This window comes from Phasianus colchicus, chromosome 2, assembly GCF_987193195.1.
Source record: "Phasianus colchicus chromosome 2, bPhaCol1.hap1.1, whole genome shotgun sequence".
NCBI lineage: Eukaryota > Metazoa > Chordata > Aves > Galliformes > Phasianidae > Phasianus > Phasianus colchicus.
In genome coordinates this window covers 44,093,213-44,112,035 of record NC_143437.1, presented here as the reverse complement: position 1 = coordinate 44,112,035, position 18,823 = coordinate 44,093,213, and the positions used below count along the sequence as shown (strand labels likewise).

At 36.4% G+C, this 18,823-nt stretch overlaps 1 protein-coding gene across 4 annotated transcripts in view; it reads left to right on the top strand.

Moving 5' to 3' along the window:
• The window catches only part of PACRG (parkin coregulated), a 190,621-nt gene extending 172,360 nt beyond the window's left edge, over nucleotides 1-18,261 (top strand). For all 4 annotated transcript variants that reach the window (XM_031612709.2, XM_031612717.2, XM_031612726.2 and 1 more), the window contains one exon: nucleotides 18,090-18,261. In XM_031612709.2, the coding sequence (XP_031468569.1) occupies nucleotides 18,090-18,250 (161 nt within the window). In that variant the 3' untranslated portion in view covers nucleotides 18,251-18,261. The remainder of the gene's footprint in view (nucleotides 1-18,089) is intronic.
• Nucleotides 18,262-18,823: the final 562 nt, after the last annotated feature.

The window sequence follows — 18,823 nt, the reverse complement described above, 5'->3', positions numbered from 1 at the left end:
TTTTCAATGAATGAGTGAGGGCCTGATCATTATACAGAAGACTAGGGTACAGTTTTCAACTCACTCAGGTGGAAAAAGGCCTTTTTCAAAATTTTAAACTATTCAACCTCTCTACAATGCCAGGTAATCCAAATGGATTGCTTTGACAGTCTGGTTAGCATGAGAATCCCTCAGCGTAAGGAGATAGATAGGTTGGAAGATTATAGCTTTTGCAAGGTTTAACAGAATATTCTTTTCTTCTCACATCATTTTCTGTCTTGATGAAAAATGAATTTGCACAACTGCTCTATCCTAACAGCTGATTTCTCTGAAGCACTTGGAAAGGTGTAAGTTGAGAACGTTAAACACATTAGAGATAAAGAAACTGCATGAGGGAGCCATTGACAGCTGAAATTATGGAATTTATCAGTTTTTCCTCTGTGAAGATATTCATATCAATATGGAGGTTGATACTGAAGGTGTTCATCAAAATGATTTTTGAGAAAGTCCTCAACACAGCAGAATTAAAAGGAAAAAAGAAAACCATACGTGGACAGTATTCCTTAGATATTTCCTTGTATTCATGGACTAATTAAAGAATGGAGGATTATGGTATTATAGTTCTGTATGGGAACTGTTGATCATGGCCTGAACCTCTGATTGACCACCTGAGGTAAGCAGTGAGTCATGGGAACATAGGCGAAAGCAATTCACCTGTGCTACTGGAAGGGGTGGAGCTGGCTCCACCTCTCCTAGATCCCAGTTAAGTGCTGACAGCCACTGAGGAAGAACCTCTTTCTGGAGGTTACTCCCTGTGGAATTGACTGTGAGCCTATGACCCCAGTGAACATTTCCATTTATTTTTATTATCTTTCCATTGCAATAATCTTACTAAGCTTAACCTTTGTACACCTATTGATTGTACAAGTTCTCTTAACAAAATCAAATACAAAATTTTGTCAATGTTTCCTACTTTTGAATAGTCGTTATGGGGCATTAAAAATTGATATCCAGATTATATTTTTAATCTGTTTTATGGAACTTTTCCAATGTGCACAAACACTCCACTATTTGTTTGTAGTAATCAGTTTAAACTATTTAAGGGAACATATGCATCACATACGAAATACTTAAAGTTCCAGCTGAATAAACACGCGAGGTTCCCATCCATTTCGTAGGTCTTCAAATAAACTTTGAAGTACGCTGCTTTATATGGAAAATGTGTATTATTTTTCAATTAAAGTGCTATTCTGCCTTATTTAAGTTATGCATTTTTGATCTTATTGCATTAAGTAATTGTAGGTTGAGTGATGAACAGATTAACTCATGATATATCTCTACAGTACATGTTTATGGGCACTCAGACATGCTTTATTATCAATATTTTTTGTACCGAGTGGAGCTCATTTGTTATTAATTCAGAAACAAAACAAGATATATAGCTTGTAAAGGTATTGTGAATGTCCATTAATATTTTCTTAGGGATATGGAGGGCAGGAATGATAGTCAGAGGAGTATAATATAATGATACTTTAATTTTCTGGGGGAGAAATACAGAGTTCAGTATTGGGATATGCACAATTATTTAAGATAAAATCCTGTGACATTCTTAAAGCAATATTTTTTTTTTTTTTTGAGTAATTATTATGTTGTCTTCAGCTGTTAAATGAAAATCTTAAGTTGCATATCCATTTAGGCTACAAGTACTCACTTGGAAACAAGCTAGCATAAATTAAAACCCTTTAAGTAAGAAACGGTTGTCTGACATTGGAAGACATTAGAATGAGGTGCTGTGCTGATGATGCTGAAGTCAGAAGAATTATTTTAGTTTTGTGGGGTTTTTTTGTTAAGGGAATGTTATTTCCCTTGAAATAAAGTACATGGCACTAATCCTACTGAAAGTAAATGGGCAGATCTTATAAATACACTCAGAGAGAAAAATGATTGTATTCTGCATTACATTAATATAAAAAAAGAATTTCAAAATGTGAGGAAAAAGTTAATCCACACTTTCATTAACACTTCACCCATGAAAATCAAATCATAGGATTTGATCTTGCTCTTACTGAATTCAGTGTTTTCAATTTAAAAGAAAGATGACCTCATCACTGCTGAGTCCGGCACTGTCCCTATTGCTCCAATTAGACTTTAACAACCTTAGTTTCTTTTTTTCCTCATCTTTTTACTTCATTTCCATTGACTGGAGTGCAGTTTCACCAAAAAATAGTAATAGAGTGATTGTTACCTGGCAGTAGTATATAGATTGAAACTGGAGATTGAAAATCTCAGTCCCAGAATACCAGAAATTTATAGAAGCATATCCATTTCTTCTGCTGGATGGGTGATAATTGTTTTTTTGCTCATTTTCATCCCAAAGTAATTAAATTATACAACACAACTACATACTGTATTCTTGGTGTAAAGTATGCTGTTTGGAGGTTGTGCAGAGTTTCCATGAAAATATCACAATGGGAACTGTAGTTCATTTGCATTGTCACTTCCTAAAATTTTGCAGAAACACACCCCTGAAAGAATTGGGTCACACAAAATGTGGCCTGAGGGTTTCTCCTTTCTGGTTTTTCCCTGTGGATTTCCGCAGCTGATGTGATGAAAATTGTTCCGCATCAATAATTTTTTGAGTTAAGATTTCCTGAAAAAGATATTTGGCTTATGGAAATGAAATATCATTTAGTGGGAAAATTTCCCTGTCTTTCCTTCCAGATCTGTTTTCTCAACACAGTGGTGTTTCAGCGCACATACAACCGTATACTAAACAGTGGCAACTGTAATTACCTTCTCGAAATGGTTGTCCTTAAAGCCATGCATTCAAAATGCATGTTACAGTAGTGTAAGGAAATGATCACCGCAAATTTTGTTTTCCTTGGATATTACAATTTACATATCAATAACTGTAGCTTCAAAGCTGAAAAGCTTTCTTCTGATATTTCTTACCAATGTGGGTTTGTTTGGCTTTTTTTTGGTACTGTGAAAAAAAACTATGGGATAACAACGCAGTTATTTTTTTCATATTGAAAGTGAGATAGTGAGGTAAGCACACAAAAACTAACATTTATGCTTATTCATTAATTTACCTGGCAAGGCCTTAATATAGCTTAAAGCAGTATCAGGCCTTTCATCTCTTAATACACACTTTGTACATGCTTGCCTTGATTGCTTGCTTTTTTAGTTAGGGAATATTTTTATATAAATAAGTACAATTTAGTCCTGATTTTGTAATTGCATATGTACCTGATTTCCTGAATCAGATGCATGTGTGCTCGTGATACCGAGAACTGCATATTGGGTGTCATGAGATTCATGTTATTGAGAAATTTTGCGTGATTTTTTTATTATATTTATTGAAGCTTCTGATATGTGCACTTCAATATTTTCTTCATCTGCATTTATTTTCTCCTTTTTTAAAAAATGTTGTTGTTTGGTGTTTTGTTAAATATGTTCTAGTAATATGTTACAAATATTTTTAAAAATAATATGAGGGCTGCTCCAGAAGTAATGCCTCCTATTCTATAATGCTCACCCATGATGTCAGAGGCAGATGGTGCTGGTATTGCAGTAGAGGTTGAATGTTCCTGACAATATTCTGTTACATGTTGCTGTGCAACAGATGGCAGCAGAGGGACAGTCTGACAAAATGGTTTCTGACATGCAAGTGCATATGAAGCAAAGATGTAGGATTGAATTCCTCCGTACAGAAAAATATGGCACCCATTTGCATTCATTCACTCTTTCTGAATGTTGATGGGGACCAAATAATGGATGTGAGCACAGTGGATGGTGCATTTCAGCAGTAAGGTTTGTGACAGTGGATCAGATGATGCTGATCCTGATGCTAATTCGTGTTTTCTCACTTTACCTTATGATCGCAGCATTTTTTTTAAATGTTTGGAAAGCTCTTTTGTGAGTATGATACAAAGAGACTACCTTTATGTATTTTCTATAGATTGCACTGTATCTTCTTATCTCTAACTGTTACTGCAATATAAATTAATAAAAAGACAAGGAATAAGCTTGTATCATTTAGATCTGTTATTATTTCTGTACAAATATAAACAGTTATAAATAAATGAAGATAGATGCAGAATAGCCATCTGTTAGGAAGTTAGTTCAAGTCAAAACACTTAAAATTTGGCACTGCAGGATGTATTCATATAAATCTGATTTTAGCCATATAAGTAACTAGCCGCATGTCCAGATGTTCTGTTTCACTGCAGCCTTCATTTGGGAGCTGGTAAGAGCTCAGGATCAGCCCACTGAGGTAGCAGCCTAAAATTGGATTTAGGTACTGAACTTTCTGTTTGAAAGTGTTGGCATGAGTTCATCATCTAACAAAAGGTCTGTCTTTCAGATTCTTCATTGCTAACTCACATGCATAGAGGTCTAAAGTTCTTCTTTTAGTCCATGAATAACTATGATAATTATGTGAAATCTCCCAGATGATGAAAGATGCAGATTTGAAACCATGTAGGCTGAACAATGCTGTGTTTGTTTCCTGCTTCTTGGAAAGGTACTTCACCATTAGATTTTCATAAAATAACAACTACGGCAGCCACTTCTGTCCTCTCTCACCTTTTTTTTTCTTGCCTTCTAAGGATACAAGGTTTATAGGGTCACAGTATTTTTCTTTTCTGTAAATCTTTGCCCCCCTAACTCCCATAAATTTTAAACTAATTGTCCAATTTCAGTCAAACTGGAGTCACAAAATGGGTATCTGAGTAGAGAGAGATCAAAATACATGCCTTTGCTGAGAGAGAAAGGTTGAGACAGATCAGTTACTGCATAGGAGCTTATACTATCTTTCCACTGGTAGAACTTGAACAAAACTTGCCTTATGATTCTAAAGAGGTGTAGCACAGAAAGAACACACATCCATGGGACTGTCCTGAGGCACAACTTGTTTTCAAAAGAAAACAGTCAGTCTCACCCAGAAGGAAAGACAATCAAATCTGTTTTCAGGAAAGGTTCCGGGCTGTAGCTCCAGGCTGGATGCAAAAATCTGAGTCTTGAGAGAAAAGTAACATTTTAGACATCTGTTTCTGCATGCTCTTCCCCACTGGCTACCTCTGGGAGACTCACTGCTCAGCCTTTCTCTCACTTGGACACTTATAACGCCTGCTTTAGGCAGTCCCGTGCTTTGTAAGTCTAGCACAGATCTATGGATTCTCCTGCAGAGCCTCTGTGACATATAGGAAATTTTACAAAAGACCCGAGTCTGAAATTTCCATTCTGATTATGAGAGATTTATACCACGGTCTTGTCTCCTGCACGTGTCTTGCATTCTGCCCGTCTGTTCTCACAGTTGTCTTCCACAGGCACGTGAAGTCGAGTCAGTCTGTTTGCTGAAAACTATGAGCATTATTTCTGTTCCTCTCCTGTAAAAATGAGCTCTTATCTTATTTTACCACTTCCCCTACAGAGCTAGAATCATAACCCCTGCTCGTGCCAGCCTGAGCTGCTAGATATGGATACATTACAAAAGCAAGCATATGTAAATAAACTGGTATCAGCCTGACTTTTTCCACGACACCTGAGGATTTGCAGGCAGTAGTTACAGTCTCGCTGCCAGACGACTATCAGCAGTTCTGGGAGCTGTTGAGGCAGATGGCTGAGGCACTAGATCTGACAACAAATACGCCGAAAATGACTTACTGACTCTTCAGTGGTTTCTGATATTAAGCAGAGAGGAAAGCTTATGCTTCTCTGTAATGAGAATATTACCAAACCAGCAAGAGACCTCTGGATGAATGTGTTTTTGATCCATATAGTTTAAAGTAAGGAAGACAGTAGACAAGAGAAGCCTCAAGCGCTTGGAGTTTCTGGTACCTCTTCTCTCAAAGACTACTCTGAAAAAGTCAGTACTTGTGCTGATAGCACGCATTGCTGTAGAAGCCCTTTACTTACATTAATAAAGTTGGCCTATACTTCTAATCTTTTCTCAAAGTTAACTTGTAAGCAGCTGAAATTCTTACTCAAAATTGTAAAGCAAAGACATAGGATCTCTGCTACAAACATGCAGATAAGTCTATGTAAATTTACACTTTGTCTTAATACAAAATGGCAGTGGAAAATCAACAGGCTCAGATATAACGTACCAGTTGGCAACCAGTGTGATGCAGTGAATAACACTATGGAATAACTTGTCCTATGGAATAACTATGCTAATCCATTATGCATTAATATAATTTGGTTTCTTAATGTAGCATGTCTAAGAAAATTAATTAACTAAGTTCATAATCTTGGCTTTCTTTCCTCCTTTTTCAGCCTCTGTTTTTCTTTGTCTTTACATATTCTATGTCCACATTCTTGTCCTTGCAACAAGAATTGTCTATTTTACTTATCACTCAAGTGCCCAATAAACTTTGTGCCAGGACAAGTAATTCAGGAAACACATTCCAAATATCACTATTCAGTGATGAAATTTCTTCATGACTCATCAAGGATTTTGCTCACAGGAATTTATAGACTAGTATATGTTATTCTTTTACCTTACAATAGCATCCCATAGTTTCCTTCAAAAGTCATTCTGCACTAGCAGCAGTTGTTCAAAACTGTGCAGTAGCACTTTCATGAAGCAGTGTTCCTATTACTCCTGTGCTAGTGGGTACCGTTTCAGCACTGCAGCTGCAGAGTTGCATCAGGGACCTTTAATTCACTGCAACCATTAGCATTAGGCAATGTAGAAGGTAAAACAGCCATCTGTGACCTGCTGGAGAATGGAGATAAAGGAATTTTGTGAGGTATTACCTCTCCTTTTCTCTGGAGGATGACCTACAGAGCAATAAGCTTTGCAGGAATACTGCAAGAGAATATTACTCTTGAAATATCTCCTACTTAGTCATGCTGCCTTCCAGGTTATCTTTTCAATGTGTCCCAAATTTATTTAAAACAAAACAAGAAACCTTATGACTTTCTTTCATAGAAATGACTAGTTCATTAAGGCTAGGTATAGTGTGTGTGTATTACTTTCAGACCATACAAGTGCATGACAGCATATTCAAGTAACCAGGGAAGATTTATCTTGACAGCATTTGCTTTTGTTCTTCATTTTAATACATGAAAATGGAAGCTGACAAATACTCATACATATTGTGTTCTGCAGTGCTTTTATCTGTTTTCTTGGCTGTTAGAAACCTCTAGGCTAGTTGGAGTTGACCAAGAGCATTCAGCCATATCACTGACTTTTTCTTTTGTCTCTTCCTCCCTGTCCTGACCTGTACGTGTGTGTATATGAGTGTTTTCCTTTTGAATCTCAGCAGATGTAGGTTTGTCTGCAACCAGGGATGGAAGATGAATGAATGATGCATGACAAAATTAAGATTACAATTACAAAAGGCAGCACAGCATGCTTTATCTAGATATTGGAGGATATGGAAGTGGTCATGTTTGCCTTATGCAAGGATTATCTGAGGAATAACAAAAATTCTGATCCTTGGCCTAAAGGCTTTTGCACAGCAACGTGTAAGGGTAAGTACTCAAATGGCCACTGAATAGAGATGACCTATCTGTAACTAGTACACTTCCATCAGCTTATAGATGCATTATATTTGCAGCAGTTTAGGAGAAAGAAAGCAAAATGTGAATTCACTTGAGAAACAGAAATTCTTTATCAAGCCTCGTTGTTGGTCAGGTGTATTGCTTTAGTAATGAAGCAAATGTATTTTAAAAGGTATCACAAACTGAGCTGGAAGTGCTGCACAGTTAGCAGCTGGATATTTTCTACATGAAGGCACCCATACAGATATGGGGAAGGTATTAGTAGTGTGAAGGGGGGTGGAACTTGCCCTGCTGAGCATGACATGCATCCTGTTTGCACACAGAAAAGCCATTTTTGCTTCCATGCTTATTCTCAGAATAGATAAGTTCAAAGGTCTATTTCAGTAAATGTGGAAAATCTAGTATAGGCTTAAGAGATTATGTGCTTATGGGTGATTATAATTATTCGGGTGTAAGCAATGTAAGAAATAGCAGCATTTTTTTTTTCTTATATATGCCAGCAGTAAATCTATGTCATGGACACTGTAAAACAGAAAACTAGATTTTTAGTTCTTTCTTCTGTAAGACTTATGGCTGCTTTTTATTTTTTCAGAAAAGCACTGTATGGAATGGGGAAAATGATTCTGCATTAAAAAGTTTTACTGAAACAACCCCATTTTCTTAAAATAATGAACAAGTATAATAAAACTTAATAAAAGAAATACTTACATATTAAAAATATTTTCCGCTTAAAATATTTTAAGATATGTAAATAATAATTTTATCTTAAAAAAAAAAACAAAAAAACAAACCCTGCTAGCCATTTCTGGTCGTATTGTTTTTTATACATACGTGCTGTTCATTAGTTTTTTTTCTTTTGTGTGAACAATTTAGTTCAGACATCATAAGAGTGCTTTTATTTTAATGAATTTGCACTGCAGGTTAGAAACAGACTTTAAAAAATACAGTCTAGAAGCTATGATACGTATCATATAAATGGCATAAAAAGTAATTAATTCTGTGTTGGTAGTGAAGGGAGTAATCCTATGAAAGTTGTACAAGTGGCCAAACAAAACTTTTTTTTTTTGGTCTGTTTTAGGACTGCATCTGTCCACCACATCTCAGAAGGTGTTTAGTAGTGGGACAGGTTATTGAAGAAACGTGTACAAGTAACTTCTGTCTTTCTACAGACCTGCTGATAGTATCAATAGCATTTTTTCCTAACTGCTGCTCCAGTTCAGTTTCTTTCAGTTTCTTCAAATTCAGCAAAGCAGTTCTCAGATGAATAAAAATATCAGGCAGTTCAGGAGCTCACAGTATCAGCACACTTTGCTCTTTGAGCCCTTGCAGTTCTGAAGTCAAGATAGACAAAGAAGCACTTGTACTGGTGATAGCTGACGTCTAGCAATTATCGAGATAGGTTTTGTAGTTCCACAACATGCAACCAACCTCCCTTTCATTGATTTATCTCAGGAGAAGTGTGTTCAGAGAAATGTATGATTCATAGGATGATAATAATGTCATTTAACATCAGCAAGAAGTGCTACAGAGTTCTTTAAATGCCAATACTTAAAAATTTTTAAAAGAAGCTTATCTCAGTACCATATTTGAAGTACTCAGTAAGCTATATAGGAGAGATTGCATAACTCTTGTTCCTCAAGTCACCCTTCCTTCAGATTTCTACTTTACAGATAAAATGCCACAAGGTGCAAAGACTGGGACAACTGCCCACTGAGTTTTCTTTCTGTTTGGCTGGAGGCTCATGATAGATGCAGTATGTCCTTCCCTAGCTGAGTGCCGCAGGGATCAGGCAGGAGTGCTTTGTTGGCATATCAAGATAAAGCGTTGCTCCTCAAGCATTGCTGTAGAAGAATGAACTGCTCTTAAATGCAACTTCCCCACGACCTAAGCTGTTTGCTTTTTGGCATGTAACTTAACATCCCAAACTTTATGGCTTGTTGTACTGGATGCTGCTGGATCTCCTGTTTTCTTCATACCTTACATCCTTTCGAATTACATGTTAAGCAGCAAAAGGTGCAATGGTAACATAAGAAGGGTAAGTGCTTTCCAGTTAGAATCATTAGTGAAAAAGTCACTGTTACATACTGATCTTTCTTCATACTTAATAGAGGAAAAATTAAATTTTTTAAAAAAAAGCTTTCAGAAAAAAATCTATCTGCATGTGGCATGTGCATGCAATGTGCATGTGCTTTCTAAATGCTTCAGTTTTCACAGTTCAAAAGCTGTGAACCTGCAGAATTATCACACCTACAGGACATGATTTTCCCTCTTCTATCAGCTTTATATTCCTGGAGATATGGGACTATACAAAATTCTAGTTCTAGCAAAAAAATTTCTTTTTCTGTTGCAATTTAAAATGAGTAGCTGTCAACCAACTGCCTTTTCATTAGAATTTATTTTATGTCGTCCTGTTTCTTATTTAAAAAGAAATACAAATTCATTCTTTCGGAAGGTCATTATTTTTATTTATCATTAAATTTTTTTTTTATTATTGATTCAATTGGAAAAACTCAGACAGAAACAATCAACTGCCTTAAAAAAAAATAAAATACTTAAGTGTCACTAGAAAGTCCTAGCCGCTTTAGTACAGGTATTTCTGGAAGTGAAATACTGTTTTCTCTATCTGGCTTCAGGATGAATCATCACATTGCAGTCCCAGTGCAATCTGTCCTTTAAACTGCATAAATTCTGCCCTTGTCCCATGGCAGTGAAAGAAATCTTGGCAAATCCACATGGTCATTCATAGCTTACATCTCCTTGTCCCTTCTCAAATCACTGCTAAAACACCCTCAGTTGACTTGGTGTTTTTGTTTATTTCATTTAATTAGGGTACAGACAAACTAGGAAACTTCAGGCAACTGCAGGCAAATCTAGCCCCTTCCTCCAATAATTCTGATGTGAAACTTTTATTATATTGCCCCATTTTTCTATGGTTGATTTCAACCCACTGTTACGAAGTTACAAAAGCTGTCATTGAGATTGTTTAGTTGTCTGTGTGCTTTTTTATGGTCAAACTATACCAGACAAGGTCCTGAAATGATAATGGTTTTGAATAGTGATTTTGAACAGAATAAATTTCATTTGTATGTGACAGATGTCCAAAACATCAACAGTTAATAACACTAAAGTTCCTTAGTTCCTTAAAGTTCATTAAAGTAACGAATTACTGAGCTTTTTGCTTGCAAAGAAAAGAAACTGCTTTCCCTCTAAATCATTTTGGTTACATAAATAAAAATATTCCAAGAGAGGAAGGAGGACAGGTTGTCAAGCATTGCAATTTTAATTATGAATGAACTCAGTGTTGAAAATTGGCTGTTGTAGCATTACATTTTATACTGAAAACAGCAATCCTAAAAGCATCTTGGGACTTTTAGCTTTGTCACTTTGAATTACTTTGAAAAATGAATTACATTTATTACACACACACATACACAGATTTATTTCCCATAGTTTTAATTCCTTTTGCATTAATTGTGCCATATCTGAATGAGAAGAGAGTGTGACAAGCAAATGTATTTCACATCAGACCAGTAAAGCTATGCAAATTCTGCACCCAACAACTTGTTTTTCATCTTAAAAAAAAAAAAAAAAAAAAAAAAAAAGCAGCTGTATTTTACATGTGTCCAAAATGATTGGAAGAACACCAGATTCACATAAGTGATGCAATTCTTGTTGCGCTTCAAGCATGATTTGTGACCTAATTTTGCAACAGTAAACGGTGTACCAAGGCCACAGAGCTCTCAGATTTCAGTTTCTGCTCCCCTGTTGTGCATGCTGCTTATCTAAGATTATTTAACACTGCTTTGTTCAATATTGATTACAAGCACAAATACAGGGAAACTTCAAAGTCTAAATTCATCAAATGCTTATAGAGGAAAAATATACAATAAGCTTTCCTTCTTTTATAACCTCAATGGTCAAGTGTATTTCTTAATACCATTTGTTTCAGAATCTGTGATTTCCACAGCATTTCATTTCAACTTTAAAAAAAAAAAATGTCTGGACTTAGTATGGATTACATCTGATGTTGCTAACATTTCCTGGAAATGGAAAACTGTGATAGCAGCTGTTGTCTTGGCTCATTTTCAGTTATTGGGGTTTTTTTGTTGGTTTTGTTGGTTTGTTGTGTTGGTTTTTTGTACTGCAGCAATTTACGAATAGTTACAGCTCTCTCCAGCAGCTTGCGTCATTAGTAAAACATCATCAGTCAGTCAGATGTTTCCTTTCCAATCACAGTGCTTCCTCCCCTTACTGAACTATTTACTTTCTGAATAGTATTTATAGTAACTACATTTACGTTCTAAAATAAATGATAATTTATGAAATAAACTAAAAGCTAGCTGCAAATGGAAGATAACGGTAGAAAGAAACTAGACTTTATGTAAAAGCAAAATGCCTCTAGTGAGAATCTAAGAACTCTTATACACAGCTTCTGCAGGCAAACAATACCTAGCAAGTTCATAGCAAAAGTATAAAGGTTTTTTTATTAGACATATGATGAGCAGAAATTTATCTATATTAGTATTCATTCTAAATTCCAAGTATATGTGCTTTCTTCTTCAATTGAATTATTCTTCTGCAATCTCTGCAGAACTGTAGAATTGTAAAGTGATAAATATTCAACACTAGTGATGAAAAATAGAATGAGGAGCCAAGAAAAGCAAGAGACAAGGAACTCTAAATGTTGATAGTGTCAAAAAACAGGTTTGTGCATATTCAAAGGTAAGATCTGCTTATTTACTGGTACTTCCAGCTTTAATTTTTTAAGTGCTTTGAAAGATGTACTTTTTTAACAAATTATATTCTCAATTGTTTTAAGTGTTAACAAAATTTTATTTATTGTTCATGCCCTTTCTTTCATACATGATTAAGTTTCCGAAGTCAACATTGTATATGCAGGTTAGCTTTTCTTACTGTGCCAGAAGTTTGGTTCTGTTTTGTATCAAAACAGACAATCTCCCCAAGAATTAACTTCAGCAAATCCACCTCCAGTATGCAGGTTTTAATATTTAAAGGGCACTTCCCTTCATCACATTTGAAATGGCTGGTGAAAAGCCCTGCTGTCATGAAGATCCCTGCACCATTTCTGGTTCTGGGATTACTCTGCACTGAGCAGTTTTGGGTATTTGATCTTGAGCAATGTGATCCAACTTTGAAAATGGAGCTGGCTTTGAGCAAGGCATTTGGACCAGATGACTCCAAAGGTTCGTTCCAACCTAAATTACTCTATGAGCTCTTCTTTCCAGTGTTCTAGCTTTGGAACAAGCCTGTGTGAGGCCAGCGTATGCTTCTGTATGCACATAATCTAGACACATCCTACGAAACATTTAAAACATATCATGTTTTCATGTGATCATGTTGCTCTGAGCCTTGAGTGGAAGACAGAATGTTATGTCTGGGTTGGTAGTGACTCAGAGTCATAATCTTCATACAGGTCTTCCTCTACCCAAGTGAAACGGACCAGCGATGTCTCTCCATTTCTTAGTGGTCAGGAGGTTGTAAAGCCTTACGCTGTGACTTTTCACAGACTTACAGTTAAATGAAAAAGGTGACCGAGTCGCGTTATCCTTCCTGGAGCTGGCAATTTCAAAGCAGTATTGTGAGTCAGAGCAGTGGGAGCAGTGCAGAGGACTCCTGCATCCTGCTGCACTGACTCACTGGGGGCTTTCACTTTCCACTTCAGTCAGGAAGCCAACATCTTCTAAGACAATTAAACTAATCCTAAGGGGACATAGAGAAACTTCTTAAGCTCTGATCTCTACCTAACCAGTTATGAAGTTATGAGGAGTGAATCCTAACACACATAGATGGCAATCTGTATATCATGTCAATCAGCTTTCATTTATGTTTTGGTTTTGTTCCCGACTTCTAGGAGGGATAAACTCCTGAAATATGACACAAAATATTTTAATGCCAGTTTGTACAGCTTAGCTGTGTACTGCTCTGTGATAAGCTTTTCTGCATAAATGCGATTCCATACTAATACATCTGCACACTACAATGCCATCATTGTCGGGTTTTTTTGTTTTTTTTTTTGAAGCAAAAATCTATGCAGTTAGTGGTTCGCTTGTTGGATTATTGTAGTAGTTTTAATTGATGAGAAGGCCAGTTGGTTTGACTAGGATAAACTATGTTAGCTGCTCAAAAGTAGTTTTTACCATAGTTAGATTTCACCATAAGTAGTACTTTCATTATCTAAAGTCAAAACTAAAATGCATAATTTGTGACCAACCCCTCCATGGTTTGGTGCAAGTCACTTTACTCTCCACTATCTCTATTTCTCAAGATTCAAAAAAGGAGGAAAAAAGAGGAATGATGCCTGTCTTACCAAGTAGCTTTGTTGATTTGTATACTAAAGCAGTCACATGGAAGAAAGAAAGAAAGAAAGAAAGAAAGAAAGAAAGAAAGAAAGAAAGAAAGAAAGAAAGAAAGAAAGAAAGAAAGAAAGAAAGAAAGAAAGAAAGAAAGAAAGGAAGAAAGGAAGAAAGAAAGGAAGGAAGAAGGAAGGAAGGAAGGAAGGAAGGAAAAGGAAGGAAGGAAGGAAAAGGAAGGAAGGAAGGAAAAGGAAGGAAGGAAGGAAGGAAGGAAGGAAGGAAGGAAGGAAGGAAGGAAGGAAGGAAGGAAGGAAGGAAGGAAGGAAGGAAGGAGTTAAAAAGCAATGAACAAAATGTGTATCACTCTACCATTAACTAGTGTTAGTTCAAAAATTCCTGCTAAGATCCTCTTGTTCCAAGACAATTTGAAATCTATGTGGGTGTGTATGTATTTTTAAGTTCATCAGTAAAGAACTTAGGAATGGTCTTTAAAGCACAATTGAATTACAGAAATTGTTTAGGCTGTGGATGTGGGTCTTCCTTCACGTTGTCTTCAGAAATTTCTTTAAGTATTGTTCTGTCCTCCAACGCTAAGCATTCCTTGGATATTTACCATCTAGGAAAATTCTAATAGAATCTATGACATTCCTACCCCAACTGAGGTATTCAATTCAATCTGTGACTTACAATGAGGTGCTTTGACGTATTCCAGAGATTTTTTTAAAAAAAGCCCTATCTGAAATCTTGCCTGCCTTGATGTGATGTCTAATAATCTGAAAGAATACCAAGGCCACTTTCAGATGCTAACAAATATCCAGAGGCAAGAACAGATCTGCCTGAGCTTCAAGGGTTAGTTTACCTTCCTTGCACACACCAGGATTTAAAAACTGCCCTGTGAAGCTCTTAATGATTTGAGAGAAACTTGCTTCTTTAATGTAATACAATTTTATATTTGTAGTATTACCATAGTAAAAATTTAAAATGAAATGAAATTGAATACAAATAACACTAGATTTTCTTCAATATCCTGAATCATGAATAGAAGCATGTCTAGACTCAAAGGCAAACCACATTTTAAAGCACAATTCAAATCCTTTTCCACTCCCTGCCAAGTGCTGAGTTTGGTCCCTGCGGGTCTGAGCAGGGTTTCCTCAGCTACAGCAGCTGGCACGGAGCTGGCTGGTTCCGTCAGCCTGCACAGGTCTTGACAGGTGCCAAGCCTTTCACTTCACTTTCAAGGACCACAAAGCCCTTTGTGCATGATTTAGGAGACTGGGAACTAGGTTTTTGATCCAGAAAGGGAAAATGAGATGTTTTCCGGATTTTAATCCTCTAGATCTGTTAGTAGTGCTTCAGTGAGTTTCTTCTAAATGCAATAATAACATTTGCTCTGAAAAGAGTTCTTGGTGCATGATGAATTTGCCAGACATTTTACTTTGAGACCAATCTGACAAATGTTCTTTCTAGCATTTTCGTGTTGATTTATTCTCCCTCACAAAGGACAACTTCATAAAGAACTTGAATCAGATCCATGTTCACACTTTACATATGCAACATTTTTGTGGCTGACAAAGTTGGCTCCTCATGCAAACTAACTTGGAATTAAAGTCAAATCAGAGAAGGGCATGCTGAGACCGCTATACTTCAGTAGCTATTTTTTTTCCAGCTAGTCATCATTATTATGACTAGATATTTACCCTTAGGTGCATTGAGCAGATCATTCTGACTCATCCACTTGGTGGATGCTGTCCTGTTAGGTTAATTGTTATCTTTCTGTCTGAAAGATTTTTTAATTCCTATAACTGCATGGGATAGCTATTTTACTACTTAACCAAGTGACCTCAGTGCTGACATAACCTTTCTGGTATTGTTAGTCGTAACTTGTGTCATGACCTTTATGTGAATTATGCCTGTCTTGAGGATACAAACCTTCACATAGCACAGATGGTCTGTTGGAAAAAAATGATAATGAAGGTCTGCACATCGCACCTTGTCTTCCCTTGCAGATTACTTCCTTTACCATTGCCTCATTGTCTTAGGCATCTTTTGATCAAGGACCTAAGGCATCATTTATCATACAGAGAGTGCTCTAATGTAAAAGACTATAATATTGGATTCTGGAAAATGCTTTTGCTACCAGAACTATCCCTGCATCTTGTTGGCTTCTTCCAAACTTGCTTAGTTCTCCATTATGCAGTGTATCACCATTACTTCCAGAGAGTAGATTTTTTTTACTACATCTTTGAAAGAATGATGAAAGCTGTGTAAGCTCATTAACAGAGCATGTGTGTAGGCTTAAAATTACAGATAATAGACAAGTGGTTGGAAAGTCAGTAATTCCTTTACATATTTGCCAAGACTTAGGTCAAGGTTTAGGGGTACCTTTGCCCAGTCTGGTGAAATCAGAAGCAGCTCCAGGTGTTTTAGGGAGTGCTGGCAGTGCACATGCAACACAAATGAAGGAGGCACAATTGATCTCAGGTGTTTTCTGCAAGAACAAACCATATCCAGTCTAAACTGCACTCCTTTTTAATGTTGTTTTTTTGTTGTTGTTATTGTTTGCTCTTTTTTTTTTTTTTTTTTTGCATTTTGTTTTTTTTTTTATTTGTTTGGGAGTTTTTTTTTGTTTGTTTTTTGCATTTTGTATAAGCTAATCCCATTTTGTTTAACATTTCTTGTTTTCTATCACTCCAAGAATCTATTATTTCTAAAATTACTGTCAATTAATTCAAGTGAATGTTGATACAACAACTCTGGCTTTTCACATCCATGAAATAAATTGTTAAATTATAAGAATGTGTCTGTGTGTTTAAGAGTAATCCTCACAAATGATTTGATGCCTTTCTAATCCAAAGCTCAGTCCTTGTATGTCACATCTGTTTTTGTGTAATTGTTTAAAAAACTGATATATACATTATTAACTTGGAATATAATAAGATATTTTACATAAAAATTCAGCAAAACGGTGATTTTTATCTCAGTATTCTTTGGCTTTTCTTCTGGTGCATGGTGGTAAAGAGTCACATACTTAACATTCAGATCCTTGAACTTGGGTTAAGGAAGGGATGTGAAAGTGGGGTGCATCTGTATGTCTGCACCCCATAGGACTTGTGATGCGGAAGCAGCATTAGAAGCAAAACCTTCCCTCTCACTTGTGTTCACCATGTTTCTAATGTGAAAGACAGGCACCACAGGAAAAGTTGGTTGTGTTGTCTTGACAAACAATTCCTTTGCTGGCTCAGCCTGTAATAAGTAAGTGGAGGTATGTGAAATGATAAGTGTGTGTTATGGGCACGTTGCCACCACCACCACCTGGAGCAAGACCACTGGCTGACTGTGTGTGAACTGCCCCCAGCAGTGTGACAGCCTGGCCACCACACTGCTCATGGTCAGTGTATATTACTCTTAACAAACTAGTTTTTATGTCTTAGAGTATATCTATCTTAAGGAGGTTTTCGAAGTACTGTTTTAAAATGAAACAGAATGTATTTTCCTCTTTAAAATCTCTCAGCATCATTTCTTACTCAGGTATTTTGTGCTCTGATGGTTATTTACAGTGCAAATTGTTTTGAATAATTATGCTCTGTATCTACAAATGTGTGGCACCCTTGCTACTCCATGTTAGAGAAAGAAACAGTAAATGGTGCAGCATGTATGGGCAGCAGTGATTTGTCTTCTTGACATTGACCTAATTTTACACAAATTTCAGGGAGTAGAATTTGAATGAGCTCTGTCCTGTACTCCAAACATCTTTTCTAGACCAAATGACACCCCCTCAACCAGAAACAGCATAGCCTGTGAATATGATGTACACAAGGAACAGTCCCAAAACAGTGCCTATTTAAGATTTCAAAGCACAGCAATTATAGCTGAAGTCACATTTGGTAGATAAGCATTTATGCATCTGGCAGTGGAATTCAGTCCCAAATAAGCAATGTTATGAAATAATGTAGCATTGGGTTTAAGAGATTTACTGTGTAACAGAGTCCATCCATATCTTATAATACAATGTGTTTTCTTTAGTGTTTATTTGGATTTTCACTTGGATACTGAAGTAATACATACATAAACAGCTTTTGAAGGCCTACAGAGTGGGAGCCTGAAGTGAGCCTTAAAGAGAAACCAAAAATATCCTCTTTTCAAATTCAGCTATATTGTGTCACAGAACAAATTTTCTAATAGAGGCATGGTGACTGACATGAAATTGTCTATGTAATTATTTCAAAGTGTAACAGCAAATTTAATATAATCTTTTTTTTCCACCCTTTTTCTTTTATTGATCAGTTAATTCAGGCGATGGGATAGACTACAGCCAGCAGAAGCGTGAAAATATTGGAGATCTAATTCAAGAGACACTGGAAGCCTTTGAGCGCTACGGTGGAGAAACTGCTTATATAAACATTAAATACATGATCCCTACTTACCAGTCGTGCATATTAAACTGAGTGGTATCAAATGGGATGATTCCATTTGTGTTTAAAAATAACCAGAAACCTGTGTCTGACTCTGTGTGGCATCTTGTTAGTCATGCTTTTTTTTCTGTACAGCTGCTAAAATAGTGGCTTCTGGGGCATTAGAGTGTTAGTACTATTGTGAACAAGTCTTTCCAACACATAAATAGTGCCTGTTCCTTTGATTACAATGGTGTACTGTGCTTGTTTGTTCCGTGAAAGAATTGCTCCTTTATAGCAAAGCTGACTCGAGCAGGAATCAGAGTTAAACCTTCAGTTGTGTAGACAATAAAACTATAATTTTCATATGCAATTCAGCAATCGCTGTTCTGTGTCCGCTTGCCCTGAGGGTGATGTCAGACGCTGTAACAAGAAGAGTTTATGCTGACTGCTTAATAGGTGTTTGTCATGGAAGAGAAACACCAGTTCAGCAGTGTCTCTGTAGCAGCTGTGCCAAATAATGTGCACCAACATACAATAAAACAGTTGAATGTATATACCCATTATAGTTGGAAAATCTATATGGCCCATTATAAAGCACTGTCAGAAAATTAATGAATGTCCCTT